At 38.7% G+C, this 25,341-nt stretch overlaps 1 protein-coding gene across 3 annotated transcripts in view; it reads right to left on the bottom strand.

Moving 5' to 3' along the window:
- Positions 1-24,665, bottom strand: part of LOC111146122 (muscle associated receptor tyrosine kinase) — an 89,578-nt gene extending 64,913 nt beyond the window's left edge. For all 3 annotated transcript variants that reach the window (XM_022501521.1, XM_022501520.1, XM_022501522.1), the window contains exons 1-5: positions 24,587-24,665; positions 14,923-15,049; positions 10,068-10,219; positions 5,075-5,202; positions 4,049-4,190 (exon numbers count right to left, since the gene is read on the bottom strand). In XM_022501521.1, the coding sequence (XP_022357229.1) occupies positions 4,049-4,190; positions 5,075-5,202; positions 10,068-10,219; positions 14,923-15,049; positions 24,587-24,665 (628 nt within the window). The remainder of the gene's footprint in view (positions 1-4,048; positions 4,191-5,074; positions 5,203-10,067; positions 10,220-14,922; positions 15,050-24,586) is intronic.
- Between the last annotated feature and the right edge of the window lie 676 nt (positions 24,666-25,341).

Genomic DNA, 25,341 nt, shown 5'->3' with positions numbered 1-25,341 from the left:
TGTTATCTTGTCTGTCATATTGCCGGTGCTGTAAGTGTTTAAGCTTACATTTGTATATTTGGTATGAAAAGATGCCATGATTAATTCCTTCAACCATTCTCTTGCAATAATTGTTAAATCCTTTGCCCTTTTTCCTTCCGGGCAAACTCCAGTGCCTGTATCTTGCCTTTGGATTTGCCATTCTACTTTTTCTGAACATCTTCTACTTTTTCTTCAGTGAGGCACATTGATGTCACTCCATATTCACAGTTCCATTCGCTACTAAAACTTTAATGTTATGTAGGAATCCTAGTTACACTTGTGAGTCATCTCTCCCATTCCCAATAGCTATTTTAAAACCTTTCCACTCTCCTCAGCTCTCCACCTCCCTTTACAGAAGTATTTTCAGAAGATAAACTTACTTTCTACTTCCTAAAGGAAATAGAAACCAACAGAGCTTTCTCAAATTCCATCTACCAAACTCATTAACTTGTTTGTACTGGAATATACCCCCTTTTTCCTTCCTATTACAAGGAAGGAAGTTCCTTCTTCCTAAGTACAGTGATCAAATAATTTATCATCGAAGCCTGGATACTTTTGAAGGTACAGGGAGGACTCTATTAATAATTATTCCAGGACAACAGGTGTAAACCAGAACTGTCCTGGGCAAACTGGGACAAGTGGTCACCCTCCATATAGGGCTTATCACTCTACTTGTCCCCTCAATACACTGTTTTTGCCTTCTCAAGTACCATATTCCCTTGAATATTCTACCTCTCTCCTTTATATATAAATGTCCTTTTCTCTGAGACACTTCTTATTCATATTTTAAAATTTTCAGTATTTTTAAACATTTTAATCTTTTTAAAAGAAATCTTGCACAACAACATTATGTATGTACCATATATACCTCTAGCTACTGCTCACTTTTTTGGCTTTTCCTTTTCAGTACCAAATTTATTGAAAAATTTGTTGATATCCACTGTCTCTTTTTTTCAGCTCCTATTCGCCATCATTTATAGAATCTTGGCTTTTTCTCTCACCTCTGTTCTGACACTACTCTTGGCAGTGTTACACATGAATATCTGTTCCTTAATAGGACACACAGTATTTAGCTTTACTCAGTCTCTTAGACACCTCTGTGAGTTAGATGTCCTCTCTGTTCCTTAGTTTCTTAAATGATGCAATGATAGGACCTTCCTCACTGACTGTTAGTGAGGATTCAATAAAATAATCCACGTAAGCATTTAGCATTTTAAAATGTTAGCCCTCCCATTGCTCATCCTTTTGGAAATACATCCATGTTTGGCTATGCTTGAATTAGATGGTTTCATTAGTAATTTTATATGTCACTGTTTGAACCTTTTAAGATAAGACAGAAAATTAGAATATGTTCATGTTGTCATTCCAGAGATCCAGCAGCTTAAGACTGGCGATCTAGAAAGGGAGCTTAACGTTTGAGTTGAAGGCTATTTCATGTTTGTTACAGCAGTTAAGATTTAGTGAAAACACTCTACCAAATCCACAGTTGGTACACTTCTCCTCATCCGAAACTGACTATGGCAAACAGCTTTTCCATGGCATGACCATGGTCAGTACACGTAACCCGGCATTGAATGGCATTATGGAGTTCTCATTCTAATTTGCTCAAAATAATTCTCAGAGTTACTGACACAGTGCATAACAAATGGTCACCTGCCTCACTGACTATGGCCCAGCTGTATCCTCAGCCCTCATTATTGCCCAGTTAGTAGGTCTTTACAGACACATTCAGGGTCATACCAGTTGCTTTTCAGTTGGTTTTTCACCTGTTCTGAATTGTTGGTTAAATTGGCCCTTCCTTTAAATAGATCATGTCTGCATTGTATCTTTTGGAAATGTCTTAACTATTTCTTTAAGTGGAAGCCAACCTTTCAGAACCTCAAGAGAAACTACACAGACTTACTATAATTAATGCTCTAATAGTAATGATTATAATTGATGCCATTTATTAAATGTTTATTATGTACCAGACACTGTGCTCAGCATGTCACAAATTTTCACATATATTGGCTGCTTTAACAGGGACTAAAATGGAGTAGAAATAGATGTGTGCTAAAAGGATCATCTTACCTACTGTTAGAGTAACTTTAAATGATATTATGTGCTCTCAATACTAGTGAGATTAATATAACCTCTGTGTATATTAACTATTAAGGCAATGAGCATGACCATTTAAGTGTTAAGAATAAAGAAGACAGTATTCAGTTTTACTGATATGTGTGATGCAAAATTAAATGGCAAAGCAGGACCAAACTGTGTAATTGGACTCCAAGTAATTGTGATTTGTGTTCATTTTCTCTATGTCACTGTTGAAGCAAATATTTTTTTTTTTTTTTAAGGGAAGCAGGCTCCCTGCTGAGCAGAGAGCCCGATGAGGGGCTCGATCCCAGGACTCTGGGATCATGACCTGAGCCGAAGGCAGAGGCTTTAACCCACTGAGCCACCCAGGCGCCCCTGAAGCAAATATTTTTAATATCTATGAAGATACTGACCTAAACTATCAACATTTAATATTACAATAGGGAGGGCTTATATTTAATATCTTGAAGAGGAAAATCTTTGTGACACTTTATACAAATTGATAACATTCACTCTGTATTATGCCATGTACATCTCAAGGAAACACTGAATCCAGGCAGATAGCATCCAAATATGTGATTGAACATGTTTATATATTTATTTTTCACTGAATAAGTTGTATCAAGTGGTTATTGCATACTGAGCCTTAAATACCATTGCTAATGTTGAAGATACTAAATTACAGTAACTATGCTGAAAATATCTTTTTTTTTTTTTTTTACATCTGACAGCCATTATCCCATCAACCTCATTCTTTTCTATGAGGAGTTAATAGAGATTCTATGAGCAATCGAAGCAATGATGTAATAAAGATGTTACCTCAATTAGAAACAAATGTGGGAAATGAGATTCTTAATGCTGTCAGAGCAAGGGCTACCTAGGAAATAAAAATAATCTAAAAGAATCTAATAGAAAACTGTATGATTGAAAAGGAAGAGATGTGGGCTTACGTGAATAGGATGGAATCAAAGTAAGCTAGGGGAAACTCCAGGGTCTCTCCCAAATGAACTATAATATGGTCCAGTGTGAGAAAGTCCAAGTACTTTATCAGTCAGATAAGAGAAAAGTAGAAAAATAGGTGATTCCTTTAGTCAAAATTTATTGGGTGTTTACAAAGGGCCAGGGACTGTGTTAGCTACTATCAACACCACCTCACTGAATACTGAAAGCAAATTCCACTTTTCAGTTGAGAAAACTGGGAGCCAGAGAGATTAATTCTACAGCATCGAACAGGAAGAGCTGGGAAGAGTGTTGTACTTATTTTGCTCACTGGGCATAGGCATACTGGTAGTTTCTATTTTTAAGCAAAATGTGATGTGATTTTAGGTCAAGAAGGATCTTACAATCATATGGGTAGAACACCTAATCCTATCTGGATTCTGATTTCTCAGTGAAGACCTTTACAACTAGTTTTTGAATTGGTTGATTTTAAGAGAACATTTTAAATAAATGAAAAATATTTTGACAATATAACTCATGGAACTAGGAATAGTTTTCGTTATACATTTTGAGCCAGTATTTTATTTTTCTCAACCATTTGTGACAGAATACAACCTAAAAAAAGTTACTTTTTTTCTTTAATCTTTTTAAAGTCATGTCTATATGATGATAAAGATAAAATGAGGGTTTTCAAATTTATAAGCAAGGGAGAATTGTCTAAGTCAAATAGAGTCTTGCTGTATTAGCATTTTAGTGAATTTAATCTGTTTTGGTCAAAATTACCAGGGATTGTGGGCAATGGATGGAATATGACCCATTATACCAGGGCACACTTCTTTCTCTTTTCAGTTTTTCTTTTCCGAGTTTTGACCTTATGCTTTAGTATCTGGAACAGTGGAGGGAACTGGTCTACCCACACATCTGCTGCTGCAAGCTAATGTCCAGCCTTCACAGTAGAACGTGAGGCGCTTCTAATAGCCCCATAATGGGAAGGAATACAACTCCTTACCCTCAACTTCCAGCTTCACCAATTTGGAATATGCCGTCCCGAGGCTGTTTTTTGCCACACATCGATAATGTCCTGCATCTTCCTTTTGCACATTGTGAATCCTTAAACTCCCAGATTCAAGAACTGCAATGCGGGAATTTTCCTGCCAGGGATAGGGACATGAATTTTAAAACGTCCATGGCTTTATCAAGATACCATTTGCCTTACTTCATCAGGTCATCACCATTGCTGCTTTCATCAAAAAATAGCATTTGAAATTATATAGATTATCACAAACAACTTTATTTTATTGTAAATAAAACAAAGCTAATCGATATTGTACCTCGTTTTAGTTAATTGACATATATCAACACCTACATATTCTCTGTGGAATATTCTGAGCATAAGATGAAAAACCTCACTGAATTCACAGTTAGTAGGTGACAATGATGATGCAGTGTAATCATTTACCAGTAAATGTCGTTATGAGATACAAAAGCAATACAAAATAAGCATGTACATAATAGATTTTTAATCTGACTGCTCTGTGACGGAGGCATTTGTCAGGGAGTTTGTTCACCAGTCTTGATGATGTTTGTGCTCTAACTTCATTCCAGAGGTTCTCATCCCTTTCCTTCCAAACCTCCTTTCTCACTCTCCTTCCAGAAACTGTTTGTTGGGTCTAAGACCTGGATTTTAGTTTCATTTTTGTTTTTATCTCCTGTGTCTCAAAGATTCAATGTCAAAAAATAAATTGATTCAACTAACCGACCAGTCAACAAAGAAATACTCTAGCTTTGCCTTTGCTCTGCTTCTTTGGCCATCCCTGTAAAGAACTACTGGTTCCCATCTTTTTTCCCCTAGCCAACCCCAACGGGAATGCCTTATAGTTGGTGTGTATGGGAAGAGGACTATTTAAGTTTGGTTAAACTGTTATATAAGGGAACAATTTTATACCAGGAATGTGTAATCATGTAACTGACTTTGCAAAGAATTGTTGTGTTTGAAAACAAGTTGTATAGACGTGTATTCATAATAATCACTTACCCTGAGAGCACTGTCCCCCTTAATCCAGGACACTGATGGTTTGGGATTGCCCATTGTAGTACATGGAAGAACTGCCTTTAATCCTTCTATTATTTTTACATTTATGGGAGGACGAGTTATTTTCGGCTCTAAAGGGAAATGAAAATTCAAAATCAGGAAGACAATACGGATGCATTAACCTTTCTCCTTTCTAGTTAAGTCTAAATATCCACTTTAAGAATAATTTATTGCATTACAGGATTTACCAAATGCTAAGACAGGTTTTGAGTGGATATAAAACAGGAATCATTTTTCAAAGTTTCAGTTATCTTGGTTTTATTCATATCTTATTTGAAAAACACAAATTCAGGAAGCATATTAGGAGTTTGAAGTTGTAGTATTCTTCACTTTAAAAGATAGCTAATGAAAAGTTGATTAAAATGAACTGTCACCATAACAATTCAACATTATTTAATTCATACCAATAGACACAAAAACATTTGAAGAGATGATTTTGATCTATTTTTTGCCTAATTCTGAGTTATGCTTTCCCTTTCCCTTTAGTCTCACTTTGACTCTTAAATTTGTTGATTAAGCATTAGATACATTTATCCTCTAGAACTAGATGTTATTATATTTATAATTGGAAAAATTCTGTCATACAATTTAGAATAACTGTACTCTGTGAAGGAAACTTTTGTACTTTACTGTTCTGTGAACCGGTTTTAAATTAATTCTGTCAGAAGAAATAGTTTATGCCAGCTACTATTTATTCTCCGATAGTAAGCTTTCAGGAGAAGTTATTAAATCTAATGTATAGAAGAATTGACAAGTTCAGGAAGCCTATTATTTTACTACTTGAAACATTCATAAATAATGAAAACTACATTTATTTCCTTAGGAATATCATGTTACAGAGACCTGTCTTTGCAGGAGAGGCTACTGAGAAATGGATATATTTTATTTCCTTCAGGTTCTGGGCTAAAATCAGTGTGTTACTGTGATGGATAAAAGCATGAAATAAGGACTTTTTCCTCTTATTTTAATTGTGCATGTGGGGGTTGGTGGGGGTTGGAAGTGATATTTGCAAAGACTGCACGGTCTGTTGATGTTTCATTTAGGCATTTATTGCCATTTAGAGTTCGTATGATCTTGGATTATGGCAAAATTACAAGATAGGCTTGAAGCATGTTATGGGAAAATATCAACTTTGTCACTTTGCCTGCTATCTAAAGTACACAACTCTCCTCAACAACAGTGGACACCTACATTTAGATGATGGCCAGGCACCTCAGTTGTGAGTTGGGTTGTCATATGGCTGCTGGCAAAAGTTTAGCTGAAGAATTGATATTCCTGGGACCTAGGCCAAGAAGGTGTTATCCATTCCTTCCCTTGGGTTCCTTGAACTGATCCCTATGCCTTAAGCATATAACTTAAGCAGATAACCTTTGTTTAAAGCAAATAACTCCTATCTTCTTAGTGAAATAGATGTCTTGGTCGTCTGTTGGGTAAGAGGTGAGGAGAACTCTTGTGGAACTTGAATATAAAGTGAACTGAGAATGCGATAGGCATTGATATTGAGTCGTGGATTCCCCACTGTAAGGAAACGCTCTTCGGGTGGAGCCTTGAGCACTGGCTCATCTGAGCTCATCATCATGTTAAAATGGGATGCTGGAAGCATCATGTTATGCTAGCCTGGAACCCTTAGTTGATGGACCACAAGGAACTTGAGAGGAGGGAGCTCTGAGAGAGATCGTAGGGTAGCTGGAGTAGTGATGGAGGCCAGGGTCTTGGGAGTCTCAGGAAGGTCTCTACTAAAGCAGTGTGGGAGCATTCCAAAATGTTAGCAACTGGGATGGCCAAACCTATGTATACCCACATGACTGGGTGAGCTTTCCTAAGGAGAAGGTGGAAAAAAGAATAGAAGATTTAGGATAGATCCAAAACAGGGAACATTTACAGCCACAGAGAATATGAGAAATGTGAGAAATATGAGAATATGAGAAAGGAAAGGTAGCCCCACAAAACAGTGAAATACTTAAATGTGCTCTGTCTTCAGAATCAAGCCTTCATTATTTAGCAAAGGAGAACATGCTTGTTTCCTTACATGATTTCCTCACTGCCCTCCATGCTGAAAGAAAGCTTTCTTTTGGGTTCACCCCTACCCACTTACAGAACCCCCACACCAGCTTCCACACAATGTCCAACTAGTCCCTCTACATACCTATTCTAATGATTCTAGGACTTCATTTATAAGTATGATCAAACATAAAATATTATTAGATGTTTGAGAAAAAACATGAACATGGAAAAAAAAGAACCAAAAGGAAACCCAAACTTATGAAGAAAACAGAAATAAAGCAAAAAAGGCAAGAATATATATATTTTTAAAATGCATTAGTTGGGGCACCTGAGTGACTCAGTTGATTAAGCATCTACCTTCAGCTCAGGTCATAATCTCAGGGTCCTGGGATTGAGCCCCATAGTGGGCTCCAAGCTCATCGGGGAGGCTGCTTCTCCCTTTCCCTCTGTCTTTCCCCTCTGCCGATGCTCTTTCTGTTTCTCAAATAAAATAAAATCTTTAAAAAAATAATAAAAATGAACTAATTAGTGATACCCTTACAGAGACTTGAGCAAGTATTGCATCATATAATATATAGAATTTGCTCTGAAAAAAAGGAGCAGAGAAGTAATTCCTAGAAATGAAAATTAGGGGATTTAAAGATCAAAGTAGTCAGTATAAGGGCAGAATAGTAGAATGGTCATATTGAAGACCCGAGTTCATGATATGGAAGGAAAAGTTAAATAAATCTCCAAGAAGATAGAATATCAAGATAGCCATGTAGAAAATATGAAGAGAAAATATTGGAGTCAAAAAAATGGAAAAAGAAAGAGATCTAATATTTGTTAATTAAAAGATTAAGAGTAAAAAAATAAAAGTTTAAGAATGAGATAAAATGAAGGGAAGAAAAATAGGAAAAAGTATATCTCATTTTGGAAAACAACAACAACAACAACAAACCTTTGGTTTTAGATTCAAAAGGCCCACCTAAAACTAAGTAGAAATAACAAAAGAAAACACATCTAACATATTCTTGTGAATTTTGGAAGTTTATGAATTCTAGATTTGAAGAGAAAATGCTAAACTTTTTAAGAATGATAAACACTGGACTTACCTATAGGAATTAGAAAAAGATTTCTCAGCTGCAGCATGGAATATTATACAACAGCGAATAATTGTTTAATAAAAGCTAAGGAAAGGGCCTTTTTAATTATTTTTTTTTTTTTTTTTGACACAGAGAGAGAAAGATCACAAGTAGGCAGAGAGGCAGGCAGAGAGAGAGGGAAGCAGGCTCCCTGCTGAGCAGAGAGCCCAATGCGGGGCTCGATCCCAGGACCCTGAGATCATGACCCAAGCCAAAGGCAGAGGCTTAACCCACTGAGCCACCCAGGTGCCCCAGGAAAGGGCTTTTTTAAACTCTTGTCTGTACAGAGACAAGTTATTATCCAGGAGTAAAGGCAAAGCAAAGACTTCCAGCGATGCAAAGATTCAGAAAATATTCTCAGATTTTATATGATCACATGCTCACACTTTGAAAAGAAGTAGCAAATGACTTCCTTCAGCAAAAAACAATGACCACAAAGTAGAAATGTAAAAGATAAATAGTGATGACAATCAGGGGTAATAACAAAACTTGCAATAAACTTCCCCGGGTGGAACTGGACCCTGCTGAGTTGTATGGCACCCATATGTTGATGTGATTTTTCACATCAGCAGCGTGGTGTCTGAGAGAAGAAAATAAAGGTTATTTTATGACAAGGTGGACATTTGCAAACAGCTAGGGCTTCCAGCACGGAAGGTCATGAGATTTGTGGGTGCTGGTAAGATGCTAGAACACCAGGTAGGAGAGAAAGTCAAGTGGAGAGAGAACTGAGGAAGTCCCGATTGGGGGTGGAAGAGAGAACAGAGGAGTCAAGGGCAGGAGAACGTGAACATGCCGGTGATGGCTGTGTAGTGGGAGTAAGGAGCGAGAGAGCTGGACTCTGTTCTTAGCTGGGAAAGAGACGGAGTTTGTGCCTTCTCTGTGGAGGCACATCATGAGTCTGGGAAAGTGTTTTCTCCATGGGACAGAGCTAGAAATAGAAGTGTTCATGTTCAGAGTGTGACATACTGGAGCTTATGATTTTAAATACAGACCATTTCCTGGGGGGTGACAAGGTCATTGATGGGATTAGCTGATGAAAAGTTAGGGCAAATATCACTGGACTTGTGGAGGTCAGGAGTTGTAAGAATGAAATGGCTAGAGGCTATTCTAGGGTTGTTCAAATCCCTTAGGATGGTGGCAGGAGTAGGGATGGATAGATAATGAGTCTGGAATTGAAGTCTTTGGTAGATGTTGGGGGGTGTGCAGGGGAGTGTCTAGAAGTGAGTAGATAACTTGAGTAGATGTACAGGAGAGAGTGGTCAGAATGGTGCCCGCCTTCATGAGAGGAAAGATTTTGCACAGCAGTAAAGTCTTGAAAGGGGGCTAGGGGTCCTTGCTAGCCTCGCAGACAGAAAAGTGGGGTAAAAGAAACAGTTCCAGTGAAGCAGAAAAGCCACTCAAGTTTGAAAAGTCATCCAAGAAAATCAAATTTAAAACAAGGCAGAGGGTGGAAGTGTCTGCGAAGAGGTTAGAGATAAAACGTGCATCTGGTTATAATGCACCTGTTTTAAAGATACAGGGAGAAGATTTTTAGAGGGAGGTTCCCTGATGGCGGAAGGCAGGATGGAGCAAACAATGTGCTGTGGACGGGCGAGAAAACAGGAGAGTGGAGCACTAAGGGGTTCCCTGCAGTTGAGGACAGGAATACAAGGTGTAGAATTCACTGCCTCAAGGTTGCGTTTTGATCTTGAACTTGGCTGGCTGCTGAGCCTCCAGGCGTGCGGGGTGATGGGGGTGGGGGCGGTTTACTGCCTGCTCTGGGGTGTACCACATCAGCTGTAACCTCACGAGCAGAGGCTCCCACTCACTCATCTTCACTTGCAGAGCCCCGCAGCTCTCCGCGGCGCCCCCCACGCCGTTGTTGGCTGTGCAGCAGTAGATGCCATCATCGCTGTCTTCCACGCTCAGGATGGTGAGGAGCTGCCCGTTCTCGCGAATGCTGTACCGGGTGTCAAAGAGCCTGGGGGTCAGAGACAGCAATGGCGGGTTACGACCTCCTGTGTGATGGTTTTCAGCTGTGATTCACTGATCAAAACAGATGACTTGTCAATGGAGGAAGCAGATGAATAGCAAAAGGAAAGTTGAATGAGTTCTGAATAATAGGATAACCTTAGTTGCTAATATAAAGCTAGCAATGCATTCTAATGTTCCCTACGCTCCAATAATCAAAGCTCCCAGGAGTCCCTCCAGCACACTTTCAAAGGGTGACGCCTATTGATAAGACCAAACATAAAGTTTACTTTACTCAGGAAAGTATACTACCAAGATATATGAGTTTTCTCCCCATAATGACTGGAAGGTAGCAGCCAGGGAATGAACACACACATGTAAATGTGACCAGTGGGAAGAATGTAATATTTATAGAAGTAACTGACAACTAACTGGGCATTCATTTATTGAACAAATATTTGTTGAGTGCCTGACAGGGCCAAGCACAGCTCTAGTTCCTTGGAATATATAAGGAAGCAAAACAGCTTCAAACTGTGAAAACCGATGTTTTACATACATTATCTCATTAAATTACATGCTGTTTGTTGAGAAGGGAATTAGGGAAACAGAAAAATGTGAGGGGAAGCAACAACATAAAAGTGGGTTTTATGACCAAATAAAGATTCTCTATGCAAAATATATACATTAGGCAGGAAAATGCCTCCCCCCGCCATTCATGTCTTAATCCCCAGGACTGGTGAATATGTTACCTTACATGGCAAAAGGGATTTTACAGATACCAAAGGTCTTAAAATAGAGTATCATGGCTTGTATAGATTGGTAATCATGATAGTCCTTGAAAGGTGGTAGAGGGAAGCCAAAGACTGAGAGGAAATGTGACAGTGGTGGTGGAGGGCTGAGGGATAGAATTGTTGGCTTTCAAAGTGAAGGGAGGGGCCAAGGAAGGCAGGTAGCCCTCTGAGAGCTTGGAAAGGCAAGAAATCAGATTCTTCTCTGGGGCCACCAGGAAGAATGCAGCTCTGTCAGCACCTGGATTTTAACCCAGAGAGGCCAATCTCAGACTTCTGACTCCCAGAACTGTAAGATAATGAATCTATATTATTTTAGGCCGCTAAGTTTTGGGTCATTTGTTACAGTAGAAATAGGGGACTAATGTGAAAACAAAAAATGGGAAAGGAAGTGGATTCTTGATGTTCTAATCTCAGTGGGTGACTACCGTCATATTCTGATCCTGAAGAGGAACCAAAAGACAGTAGATTTTGGTCTAATGTGACTAAGGATAATATAATCACTGGGTAGTTCACTAGCTCACAATAAATAATTGTGACAGGCCGTGACACTCCATCTCATGTAATTTTGTTGATTTTTTTGTTTTGTTTTGTTATCTGTAAATGTTCATGGAAAAATATGAACATCGGAATATTTTACAGATATACCTGGTGGACCCAGAGTCTAGGCTGTCTATGAAATATAAAGTGTATAAGATTTATAAGCTGTTGCATCATTATTGTTTAATTAGAGTAAATTGCTTGTGGATTGTGAGGAACTCTCAAGTGTTTATAATTTTTAAAGTACTTTTTTTTTTAAGATTTTATTTATTTATTTGACAGAGAGAGATCACAAGTATGCAGAGAGGCAGGCAGAGAGAGAGGAAGGAAAGCAGGCTCCCCGCTGAGCAGAGAGCCCGATGCGGGGCTCCATCCCAGGACCCTGGGATCATGACCTGAGCCGAAAGCAGAGGTTTTAACCCACTGAGCCACCCAGGCGCCCCTAAAGTACTTTTTTTTTTACAACAATTTTAGATTTATGGAAAAATTGAAAAGATAGTACTTTCTGTATACCTCCCGCATGAGTCTCCTCTGCTGTAAACATCTTCGATTAATGTGGGATATTTGTTACAATTAATGGACCAATATTGATACAGTATTAACCAGATACTATAAGTCTTAGTTTATTCAGGTTTGTTCAGTTTTTACCTAATGTCTTGTTTGTTCCATGATCTCATCCAGGACACTATATTACATTTATTTGTCACATCTCCTTAGGCTCTTTTTGACTGCAACAGTTTCTAAGACTTTCCTTGTTTTTGATGACCTTGACTGTTTTGCGGAGTACTTGTCAAGTATTTTGTAGGGTACCCCTCTCCTGGACTTTGCCTTGTGTTTTTATCATGATAAAACTGGGTTTGTGACTTTGGGAGGAAGACTGCAAAAGCAGAGTGCCCCATCCCACCATAACAAGGATATGCTGTCAATGTCATTTCTCGCTGTTGGTATTAAACTTGATCACCTGGCTGAGGTAGTGCTTGTCGGGTTTCTTCTGTGTCCAGATATTCATTATTCCTCAAGGGACACGCAAATAGATTTTCAAAATGTAGTTTCTTCCTATTTCACAGATCCTTTGATTAACAGCTAACTATTCAAACCTATAGCTCCATTTACTTCTTGTTTATTTGTAACAATTTTGCCTTATAATAAAGGGAAGATTCAAATGTATTAAGTGATTTTATTAAATTCAAATGTATTAAGTGATGCTATTACAAGCCAAGATAGCATGAGCTTTTATTTATTTATATAGAAATAAATATGTAATAAATATTGTGATGCTGATTTTCTCTGTGTAATTTACAAAAACTCTTTCATTGTCCATTTATTCATCTCTGTATAATGCTGAGAGATAAACATATGAGAGGATCGTAGGGCTATATTTTTCAAAGCTATTTAATGATGCAGGCATCAAACTTCCTTCCCAGACAACTTGGAGGGCTGTGGTGGGGAGAGTAGTCTTTCAAGATCGACCTTTGAATACTGAATGTTGACTGTCTAACAGCTATTATAATTTCAAAGTAGGGAAGGGTATAAATATGTCAAGATATATGCAGCAGCTGTAATGGAATACAGAGCTCTCTAACTTCCATGATAACTTCACAGGTTTTTTTATGACCACTGTGATTCACAATCCATATTTATAATGAAGTTTTTCTGTATTATTTAAAGAAATTATTTTATTTATTTTACTATAGAAGACAAAGACATTCATGAATAACAGATAAAAACTCATGAAAATATGGAGCATATAAATTGTAAAACTAATAGCTTAGGAGATATTGGCACAATGACTCATGTGAGAGGGAGGCAGGAGAGTGACTTGTGAAACACAGGGAGAACAGATAAGATGTGTTGAGTATAAGCAGTAAAAAATAGCAACCTGCCCAAGATTGACAGAATAAATAGAAAATATGATGGAACAAAGAGTATGGCTTCAAGTAGAAAGGGATGGAAAGACACGTTTATAATCATGCCACCTCTAGACGGACAGCTCTGTCACCCCTAAATCACCCACCATCGGTGACATAAAATGTGGTGCCTGGGGGCACCCAGGTGGCTCAGTCAGTTGGGCATCTGGATTCTTGATTGCAACTCCGGTCATGATCTTGGGGTTGTGGGATTGACCACCATATCAGGCTCCGAGCACTGGGCATGGAGACTGCTTTAGATTCTCTCTCTTCCTCTGCCCCTCCCTTCCCGCTCTTTCTCTCTCTCTCTCTCTCTCAAAAAATAAATATGTGGTCCTTTTATGGTCCTATGCTCTCTACCCAAGAAACACCCTTAAAATCCATTGCTGTTCAGCAGGCTCATTGGCAAGCTAGAGTCATGGCCAGGTGTGGTAGCGCCTCTTCAACACAGCAAGGGTATGTTAGTAGCTTCAGGCACCTTCCACCTGTGGGCTCAGCCTCCATGTTGGTCCTTGTAAGAACACTGCAGTGGGGAAGTCTGAGGCATAGCAGAGACTAGACACAGAAGCACTGAGTGAACCAAGGTTTCTAAGTACATTAACTTATCCCATTTCTTTCCCCTTGTCTCCATCTATATGTTTTTAAATGGATTTGGTCAACTGTATTTCAGGCCTCTTATTTTGAGCCTTCCTATTCCAGTACTTTGGGAATAGCTTGCCTGGGAGACAACCTGAAGGGGACCACGGCACAGGGTACTTTCCCACATTACAACATGCATCACAGAAGGAAACATTAACTTTCATTAGGGTTTAGTGCAAGTAAAAACATATTTTTTCCTCATGCAGGTTCATGGACCTCCATCGATGGATACCAGCGTAAGCACACTGGCCCTAGTGGAAAATTATTTTGCCTGCTGGGAAGCCTGGGAAGTGTTTCTGATCAGATAACTATTGCAAATGAGGAAAAGATAGCATGACCTTTTCATGTCAAGTGGGAATTTTATTTGTTGGAGAGGCTGCCTCATTTTATATCTATATCTCTATCTATCTATATATATGTATATATTCTGCCTTTCAAAAGAAAAAGTTACAGTGACCTAGAGGTCAGGTTCCTAGACAGCATACTTTACTTTATTGGGGTAGTAGAAGTAGAGGAGATAAGTCTGGTCCGTATTAATTCCCTAGCATGTCCTGCAACATGTGCTCTGTGCCCCCAGACCTAGGATGTCATGGTGTTTCTTAATGGGGTCCTGGAAATAGCCCAGATGTCCCCATGTCAGTGAAATCTCTGTTTTGCTTTGGGCAAGTCTCTTAACCTCACTGATGTTCAGATCTTACATTTATATAATGAGGACATTTGTATTTTTCAAATTCTAGAATGTGAGCTTTTGTACTACCGAGAGCTTTGATTCCATTTATGACATTTAAACGGAAAGGCAGCAGTGGGCATTTTTATCAGAAAAAGGGCAGAATACGTACTTAATGAGAATTTTATTTCTGGTCCAGGAAATTTCAGGCTGGGGATAGGATTCCACTGCACACATGAAAGTAGCCACTTCTTCAACTAAGGCATCCACTGTTTCCAGAGGAGTAGTGATGACAGGAGCTACAAGGAGAGGAGACAACAGATGAGAACATTCTAGAATGCTGTTTACTAATCCTCTGTGAGCAGTCAGAGGCAACCACATACCTAAATGAGAATTATATTTACCCATAGCAGAAAGTTGCCAAAAGGAAGATCTTATGTAGAGAATTTTGTTTCTATTTCATACTGGCATTTGAGGATCAAAAGAGAAGGCTCTCAGGAGAGTAGGACAGAATTTATTTTATATAAGTAGGGGCAGATCAGGTTTTGTGAATCCCAAAGTTATATAATTTGGGTATTCAACCTTGAGGAAAATAATATAAAAATATCTGTGGCCACCCAACATAAGTCAACTTGAAGGGGAGTGTGGCTGAAGGGAATCAGAATGGAAAGAGGTCTTAACAGTTATTTAAAAACAACTTTTTCCCCAAATTTCATAGTAATATATGTTCATATGAACACATTGCTAGAGCCCATTGAGGGTTTTAGAAGGGGGCTCCTGCAAACAAAAGTCTTTGAAGCTCAAGCTTCACCAGATTTACAAAGAATTCAGATCTGCTTGTGAGTAGATTAGAAAAAGACTCAATATATAAAAAGACAAAAAACCCAAATAAAAAATGGGCAAAGATCCGAATAGACTTTTTTTCAAAGAACTTGTATAAATTTCATTTGTGTTGGAGACACAAGCACGTGTAAAGAAAGATGTTTGATATCATTAGCTGTTAAAGAAATGCAAACCAAAACCACTTCACATCCACAACAAATTTTGGCGAGGAGGAGGAAAAATTAGAACCCTTGTGCGTTGCTAGTGGGAGTGTAAAATGGTGCAGCTGCTGTGGAAAACAGTGTGGTGGCTCCTCAGAAAATTAAGCCTAGGATTACCATATGACCCAGCAGTTCCCCTTCTGGGTATATACCCAGAAGTAGTGAAAGCCCGGACTCCGACATTTAGACAACTGTGCTCATAGCAGTGTTATTCACAGTAGCCAAAAGGGGGCAGCAAACCAAGTGTCTACCAGCAGATTAACGGGTCAACAAAATGGGTATATCCATACAATGGATTATTTGACAATAAAAAGGAATGAAGTACTAATAAACACCACAACATGGGTGAATCTTGGGAACAACAAGCTAAGTGAAAGAAGCCAGACATATTGTATAATTCCGTTTACATGAAATGTCCAGATGGGCCATTCTGTAGTCAGAAGATACATTAGCGACTGCCTAGGACCGGGGGAGAGGATGGAGGGATTAAGGGGTGATGATCGGTGGCTAAAGGACAGTGTGTGAAAATGTTTTGAGCTTGATTTTGATGATAAATGCACGACTCTGTGAATTGTGTACTTTAAATGGCTAAGGCGTGTGGTATGTGAGATCCCAAAGCTATTGTTTATGTTTCTGTTTTTGTGTTTTGTTGTTGTTTTGTTTGTGTATGTATGTGCCTCTGTGTGTGCCTGTGTTTGTGTGTGTATGTGTGTGTTCCACAGAAGGACAATAGGGGGAGAGGCTGTGATATGGTCCTATGGTCCTTTCTCTCCTCCTATTCCCCTGTGAAATGAGAGTCACCTGGATTACAAGAGTTAGGAAGACGAAGAAATTAAAAACGATGAGAGCAGGTTGGGAGTGAGATGTACCCCCTCTCTACTGCTTAAGGAAACCTGTGGATCGGCCAAAGCAAATAGGGTGGGGGCCTGGGCATCTCAAGGGCTAAATGGTGTGGCGAAGTGCCCACACCTGTATTTGGGTGAGTGTGGAAATCTACCCCGTTGCATAATCGTGTTTAAGATAATTATCATCATTACTACTTTGATATCATTATTATTATTTATCAGAGATTTATTTACTGTTTTCCATGTAGCAAACACCAGGTTCACTAGAAGCAAAAAGATGTGTAAAACCTATCTTTGCCACAATCTAGATAATGAGGATGGATAGACCCATAAAATAGTTATAATAGTCAGTTATGCCTGCTCTCCTGGCACAATTATTAATAGTACCCCCTGCACTCACAAAGTGCCCGACTTTGGGCAGTAAATTATATGGTCATTTTAGTTAAAATGCAAGGTACACACGACAGCCAAGTAAGTGGTGTGAACAATATTTTAGCTGCAGGGTAGAGGGTGACAGCCTCATGAAACAAACTGGCACATTGGCCGTAAAACGTACATACACTATCTCAATGAACCTTCTTTTTAAAGTAAATTTAGAGATAAACTCATGGGCCGAGAATGAGGGAACACGATGCTTGTGAGTGTCCCACTAGGCTCCCATCATCTTCCTTAATGTTGTTCTTAAGATCCAGTGTAAGGGGGCACCTGGGTGGCTCAGTGGATTAAGCCTCTGCCCTGGGCTCAGGTCATGATCCCAGGGTTCTGGGATCAAGCCCCACATGAGGCTCTCTGCTCAGCAGGGAGCCTGCTTCCCCCCCCCCCCCCCCCCCCCCCCCCCCCCTTGTGATCTCTCTGTCAAATAAATAAAATCTTAAAAAAAAAAAAAAAAGATCCAGTGTAAGCAGCATCTTCTCCCAATTTCCCAGACTTGCTAGACCGAGCCAAATGCCCTTTCCCTTAACCTTAGGTCATCCTGCAAATGTCACTCTAATAACACTTGTCACACAGATGTGATTAAAACGATCTGTTTATGTCTTTGTCCCATACTCAGTTATCAAAACCTTGAGCTTTGGGGCCAGGGACCCTGTCTTAGACCTTTTCCTATCCCCAGGGTTAGCACATTGACTGATGTGATGTTTAAATTAACTATTTCTGAGACCTTTATTATAAAAGGTATTTTTTTTTAAAGGTGGAAAGAGAATAGCTGAAATAAGAAGAATTTTTAGGTGAAATGGCATCTTTTATACAGGGGCAGGACGAAGTAAGCTATCAACTGTATAGATACTAAGATACAGATACTAAGAAATAAAAACAGTAAATATTATTAAGTTTGTGGGATGCAAATGATGAAGAATTCACCCAAGGTGAATCAATCATAATGAATGCTTTCATTGTTTATTTTAAAATTTTTTAAATTTAAATTCAATTAGCCAACTTACATTATTAGCTTTTGATGTAGTGTTCAATGATTCATCAGTTGCGTATAACACCCAGTGCTCATCCGATCACGTGCCCTCCTTAATGCTCACCCCCAGTTGCCCCATCCCTCCACTGAATTCATTCTCTGAAAGGAAAGACTATACGGGGCGCCTGGATGGCTCAGTCGTTAAGCATCTGCCTTCAGCTCAGGGTCCTGGGATGGAGCACTGCATCGGGCTCCCTGCTCAGCAGGAAGCCTGCTTCTCCCTCTCCCACTCCCTCTGCTTGTGTTCACTCTCTTGCTGTATCTCTCTCTGTCAAATAAATAAATAAAATCTTAAAAAAAAAATAAAAAGAAAGACCACTGAGCAGCAAGACAGTGAGAGGGGCTGGCCCAGGGCTCGAGTTCAGATCCCTGCTCCATCACTCCCTGTCCACCCCGTCAGTCAGCGAGTGCCTCAGCGTCTTCGGCTGTAGCTGGAGAGCATAATAAAACCACCACAAAGCCTTGTCAGGAGGAGTCATTAAATGAGTATACGAGAAGCATTTAAAATTGTCCTTTGCACGTAGGGAACACTGTGTTATTTGATTTGGTAATTTAGAAAGATAAACCTGAACAGTGCAGTGGTTCTCCTGGTCTCTGGATGACTTGCAAATTTACCATGAATAATTACATCTGGGACTCTTATCCCAAGGAAGGAATCTCAAGATGGAAAGGCATATAGATGCCTTTCACTTTCACTGTATAAAACAGATTAATTGTACTAAATTGTACTAATCATGTTGAAGTTGAAGAAAATTTCGGCACCCAGTTCTGCCTTCTAGCTGTGGTACTGGCTTGCTAGACAGAGCCAAGCACTAATTTTTCCAGAATTTTGTGAGACAGTTGTTAAATACAGCCATTGTTAAAAACCAAATTATATAAATTTAGGCGACAGAGGGTCACTTGCTACGCTTGTGGCAGGCAGAGCATAGCGTTTAGAGGAGTTGAGGTCACTCTGTTGTACACCTCAAACTAATGTTAACATTGTGTGTTAACTCAGGTTAACAGATTAAAATTAAAAAATTATAATTAAATAAATCATGTCAAAAACAAAGTAATAATACTCAAAATGGATCGCTTCCTAATTATTTTACTACAATGTACTAGTATCTATGCTCTTGAAGTAATTTACATTCAATGTATCTGTACAGTAGAAATAGTACATAAAGGTATGCTACGGCACATCTCTTCCCAATTCAGTATTCGTCGTTTGCTTGAAATCAACTGTGGTCAGAGTATTTACACTACAGAAATCAACAAATGCAACAAATGAGGGTCTTTTTTTTTTTTTTGTCTCAGAGAGACTGCTATTAAACATATATCAGTGACACTTGTCTAAACAGGTTATTATTTACAGTCACTACAAATGGTATTTTCAAGAGTATAGATGATATAGAATATGCTCATGCTTTTATGTTAAGTAGAAATGGCAGGTAGCAGAATTGTATAAACAGTTTTTTATGATACATACAAAAATATGGAACAAAATATACCATCGCATTAACAGTCTTGGAAGTTGGGGTGATTTTTTTTCTATTTCAAGATTTTCTATATTTTGTATTTTCAAAATGATTCTTCATGGCCATGTGTTGTAAGAAAATAAACTTGATTCATTAGTTTCTTCTCCCTTGATACTTCCGAAGTGACAGAAGTAATAGACGTACTATTAATATTTTTACAAACTGTGGAGATCAGTTAAGATCAAGAGAGTAAATGTTACAGTGTCTTGACATTCATGGAGATATACGTGAGGTGTTAGGAAGAACTTTTATTGGAGTAACACCTTCCCATTGTGTACAGTGGCCTGGCAGTCTTGGGTCATGTTTAACTCTGTTTTTTAATAATTTTAGCATCCAGAATTAAAAACCTGCCATGGGTGATGAACTAGACTTTTCATTCATTATCTCATTTATCACAACAAACATAACGGCAGATACTATTATTATTCTCATTTGCAGATGAGGAATGGAGGCTAAGGATGGCTAAGTAACTTGTCTAAACATGATGAAAGTAGGAAGTGATAGAGCTGACCTTCAAGGTGAAGCCTGGTTTAAAGTTCCTGTCTTTTAACTCTAAGCTATTTCACGTCATCAGCCTAATACTACCCACTCGCAGAGAGAAAAATAAGATTTACATTAATATCAACTTGCATAGGCAGGATAGAGTTGGTTAAGTTCACTTTGCCCATCTTTCAAAATTATCCAAACAAATCCACTTTCAAATCGTTACGGACAAAATCACATCATTGTATTTAGTGATATTTGTTGACTCAGCAGACTGTCTCCTGTTTACTTTCGTTCTCTTATCCAACTTTCATCTCAGCAGGAGTCTGTTGAAACTAGAGCACTATTTCCTCGCTCAATCCAAGGACCACATGAATAACAAATACATGAAAATGAGCACAACACTTTCCTGTACCCAAAGAGTAGCTTAACTTGAATCCTTGCTGCTTGATGAGAAGGACGTGACATTACCCTTTTATGGGCTCCATCACATGACCATTGACATACCAGCTTCTGATTGAATAGTTGCTGATTAACACGACTAAATGACCGAGTAAACCAAGAAGCCAGGTGTGCTTGCTCCTTTCTGTTTTTAGTAAAATTAGAGCTCACATTTGGGATATACTCATGTTTGTTTTTTTCCTGACATCATGAATAGAGTATTGTTTTTTCAGTATGAGAAAACACTTTGAGCTGGAAAATTTTCAGAATCCCCAAAGAAAGAGGATATTCAGTATTGCTCATCATTTGGCTTATCTTAGAAACTGACACATTTATTCTACTGGTGTTATAATAAAATGGAAGTTATTTTTTATGATGTGCCTTTGGAGTTTATAAACTTCATTGATAATCTCAGTCACTTACTAATGTGGTATCATTCATTCTTTGTCACGGAACACACTTTTGGTCCTTCAGGAATGGTATTGGGCACAGGCTGGTAGGAGTTCTGGCTCAGCTTGTTAGAATGTCTGAAATTGCCTGTCCTGGGGGAATTCATTTGGGTTAAGATGTGGTCTCATAGAGATCCATCTAAAATGTGCATGTTACCCAAGAATGAATATGTTGCCAATTCTTGACAATCCTTAGCATAGTATATGACACTATAGGTTGAACACTACTATGCACATCTTCATTTTACGAGAGAACAGAGGCTCACAGAGACTATGTGCTCTCCCTAAAGACACATGGAAAGACATTGAAGACTAGGAAAAGGAACTTGATCTTAATGTTCTCTTCCAAACCTTAAATGTCCTCACTTCACTGCCTTTGTTATTCAGCCTAGACTGCACGGTATGTTGCCATATAATCTCAGCTCCCTTACTCTAGTCCTTTAGCTGCACTGACCCTGGGGAGCACCAACCTTGAACTAATCCAACCAGCTGTCCTTGGGGCTCCTATGTGCATACAGTATAGTTAGATGAAGGGAGACAGTGGTGTAGGTCAAGGCCACGACAAAGGCTTAGTCCCCAAGCCCAGTTGGGTCCTCAGCATGCCCCATGGAGTTCTTCCGCATTCTCTGGTCTGCTCCTTCACTCACTTTCCTGAATGGGGCCACATTCTTCAGGCCCCATTTTCTCCCCTTACTTATCCCTTTCTCCCATGACCTTAAGTCCTATTTTATTGAGACGTTTCCTACTATTCTGGAAATGGGGCAGAAATCTTGATATTTCTGCTCCTTCTTTCTGTTAAGGCCAATAATATTTAAAGCAACTGTGTTTCCCCAGACACGTAATGAGTTGCTCTTTCAATGCACATCAATATTCATGCAGGACTTGGTGTCCTGGATTTCAATGACAGCTGTGCCTGCTCTGACTTAGTCATATGTTGAATCTGTGAATCCTATCTTTGTATACATATGATTTAAGAGAGGAGGTTACTCAAATATATCTGAAGATAAACCACTTAGACTCAGAAACTTCTAGGTATTGGAGTAAATGGGGTAATTTAAAAAGTGGAGTTTGGACAGGAGTTCTTTGTGCATATTAAACAAACTTAGTGCTGCTTACATGAACTCCTATACTCCTACAGACTTTAAATCCCCCCATATACTTAATATTCCCAAATAAAGCACTAAATATTATTGAAGTATGTGGTTAAGGCGAGTATGCAATGAAACATGGGTTACTTTCATACACAGAGGTTTGTATATTTCTCTTGTGGGTTACCATATTGAGCTCATCATTGAAAGTATCACTAGTCGGAATGATTCAGAGCAAGTGAATTTTCCCCCTTGTCTTTGAACATTGGGAATCTCAACTAAAATTAAAACAATAAACTATTAATTCTACAAAGTCTGTTATTAATTTTATTGAGGAAATGGTATATGGACAGTTTGAAAAAATCCACTAAATACTCTCGCACTATTTAAAAATCTGTCAGTCTATTTTTTAACACATTATTGTGATTCATTCATGATAAAGGACTTAGGACAAAGGTATTCATCTAAAAAAAAAACCTCTTTTTATTCTCTGTCAAGAATGGAAAAGTAACTGAGATAGTTTGTGTGGAACATCCTTATTACTCTTTGTAGTATTAAAATAATAGCATATTTTTGTGGGTTTTGTGCCAGTATATTTCATGAACGCTGACATTTAAAATTTTAAGGACTGTGTTTTTATGATAGTTTATTCTCAGAGCACGTGTGTGTAGTTAATAGATACTTGTTCTACTAGGCCCGGTATTTTTGGCTAGGGTTGGTGTTAAGTTCATCCTAGTTTAAATTTTACCATAAATAAGTAAATAATTTATAAACAAGTAAATTATAAACAAAGTTGAATTAACAATCTGACCACTTTATTTAAAAGCCAGGATGTTTGGCTTTGTTATCTTTATGTCACCATATTTTGAATTTTTCAAAATAGAGATAGTGTGCATTTGAATTAAGGGCTTTACCTATAAAGTCTGGAAACTATAAATCATTTCTTTCTGGAATCTAGATTAGGGGTTGCTTATATAGAGAGGTAGGCTTTTTTTTAATGTACCCAATCCTTACATAAACCATCAAAATCAATTATTTTGCTCCTTATGATACTGAACTTTAGTAAATTTTAGCATTTAACCATGTCATTTTTATGTAACTTTGTGGTTTATAATAGCGCAAATAAGACTTAGCACAGTCTGTAAGTGTGAACATTCAGGTGCTACCTTACCGGACATCCGTTGTATGATCAGGAAGTATTAAAATAATCTGAAGCCAATGTTAAGTCTTTCTATTATTAGCTGTTTGAAAAGATCCAGATTCTTCCTTATCTAGAGATACCCTGAAGTATTAGTTGGCGATTCAATGTTTAAATACATCTAAAGATACCCTTATGCTCATGTAAGATAGAAAAGGAAAACAAAACAACATAAATCTATGAAATCAGATTGTTTGTGAGGAAAGTTGTATCTCATTAGCAATCTTGTCCTTGTGGCTCCTGAAATTCTAGTGAACCGAAAAATGTAAAGCTACGTTTCCCATCTACATACAGATACTATACCTTCACTTATCTATACAATACAAACGTCTTCAATTCTTTGGGAAAGTAACATCGAGGGAAAATAATTAATTCAAGAGTATCAGAAAACACAAAACTCTTTTTACTCGAATACATTTAATCTGAAAACTCTTTACCTGATATCATTCAATCTTAATTGTGTCTTTAAAGAAAAATTTCAAAGAAGCCCCCAGTCACTTTGCAAATCACGTATTTTCCTGTCTTTCTTCCTGATTTGAAATACGCTAGTCTCAGTTTCATAATACACTGGCCAGAAACCATATCACTGTGGACATTCTTGCTACTGCAACAGGTGTCTGTCAGTTTCTTAAGTTGCTTTCCTTTCCCTGAGGTGGTGTTATTTCCGGTACATTCCAAAGGCTCTGAAAAAAAACTTTCACAGTTCTAGCCAAGCCAAACCATGTCTCCAACCTCAAAGTTATTGAGAACTCATTGTCTTCAGGCCTTTATTATATAGGCAAATGGTGTGGGTCTTTCTCTAATTCCAATTTTTAAGGAACTAAAATATTTACTAAGAATTTTGCAAAACCGAAACTGAAAATGGAAAGGATTTTTGTTCAGAAGCAAACACTCTGGACATCTGGGAGTAGGGTTGATTATATTCCCGGCAAACCTAATGGGAAAATGTTTTCATCCTCCATTTAGACCACCCTGAAGTTTGACACACGCGTAAACAAAACGGACCTTGATAACCTGCAGTCTACCTGCTGATGTTTCCCTACAAGCGAGCCCTCCGCATGCACTATGTGGCTAAGCTTTTATTGCCGAACTTAAGTGGGGGAGGGATGCCTGTAGAAATGTGACCATAAATCAACCACTTATTTATACAGTTTTCTCCCTCTCCATCCATCGCACCCCTACTTCACCAAGCAACACCCAAGCCCACCATCACAGTAATTAGTCGTGATCGGAGCACACACACATATACACACATACACTCTAGACCTGTGACAAGGCAACACGAAGACAAGATTTCTGAAACAAACCTTTTGGAAGTTTCTCAGTCCCGCTGAAGGCAACCAAAGTAAGAATATGTACGAGTGGAATGTTGACGAGCTCTCTCATGATTAATCCAGGCTCACGCAGGAGAAAGTTCCTTCTGGACAATGCAAGGAAAATGCCCCCACAGTTTACATTTTAAAGCATAGTTGGTTACAAAAGGGTCGTCTGCTAATGACTGTTTGTGTCAGCAGCTCCACAGGCTCTAAGTATAATCAGGAATTCTCAGACTTGGCTGTAGTGATGGACACGGCCAGCTGGTGAGTATCCACTTAGGCCAGTAATGCAAGTGTAGTGCTGGAGGAACAAGGGAAAGAAAATCCCTTTAGAATCCCTTTTAAGACAGTGGCAGAAGGACAATACTAGATGCCTTTGCAACTGTCACTGTATTCCCTGAGGTAGAGGTTTCCTGATCTGATTCAGTTCACCACCTCTCTGCCTCACACCAGAACCTGGGGTGTATCATTTGGGCTCCTCCCCATCTCTCACGCCACCTCCTACTTCCTGCCCGTTACCAGTTCCTACAGATGGCACAGACTCCATATTCCTGGATTTCTTCCCCTCCATTGATTCTGACTAGTACAACATATCCTGAACTCCTCTCCAGATGTTCACCTCCTCTGAATGACAGACATTGTCCTGTCTGTTCTCACCTGTGTCTTATTATCCTCTAATCTCTTCTCAGATGGACTCTCCCGCTCCAGAACCTTCCATGGCTTCTTGCCACATAAAAACCTATTCA

The sequence above is a fragment of the Enhydra lutris genome, unplaced genomic scaffold (assembly GCF_002288905.1).
Source record: "Enhydra lutris kenyoni isolate GAN:26980312 unplaced genomic scaffold, ASM228890v2 scaffoldscaffold13, whole genome shotgun sequence".
Classification (NCBI taxonomy): Eukaryota; Metazoa; Chordata; class Mammalia; order Carnivora; family Mustelidae; genus Enhydra; species Enhydra lutris.
This window is presented reverse-complemented; position numbering and strand designations above follow the sequence as displayed.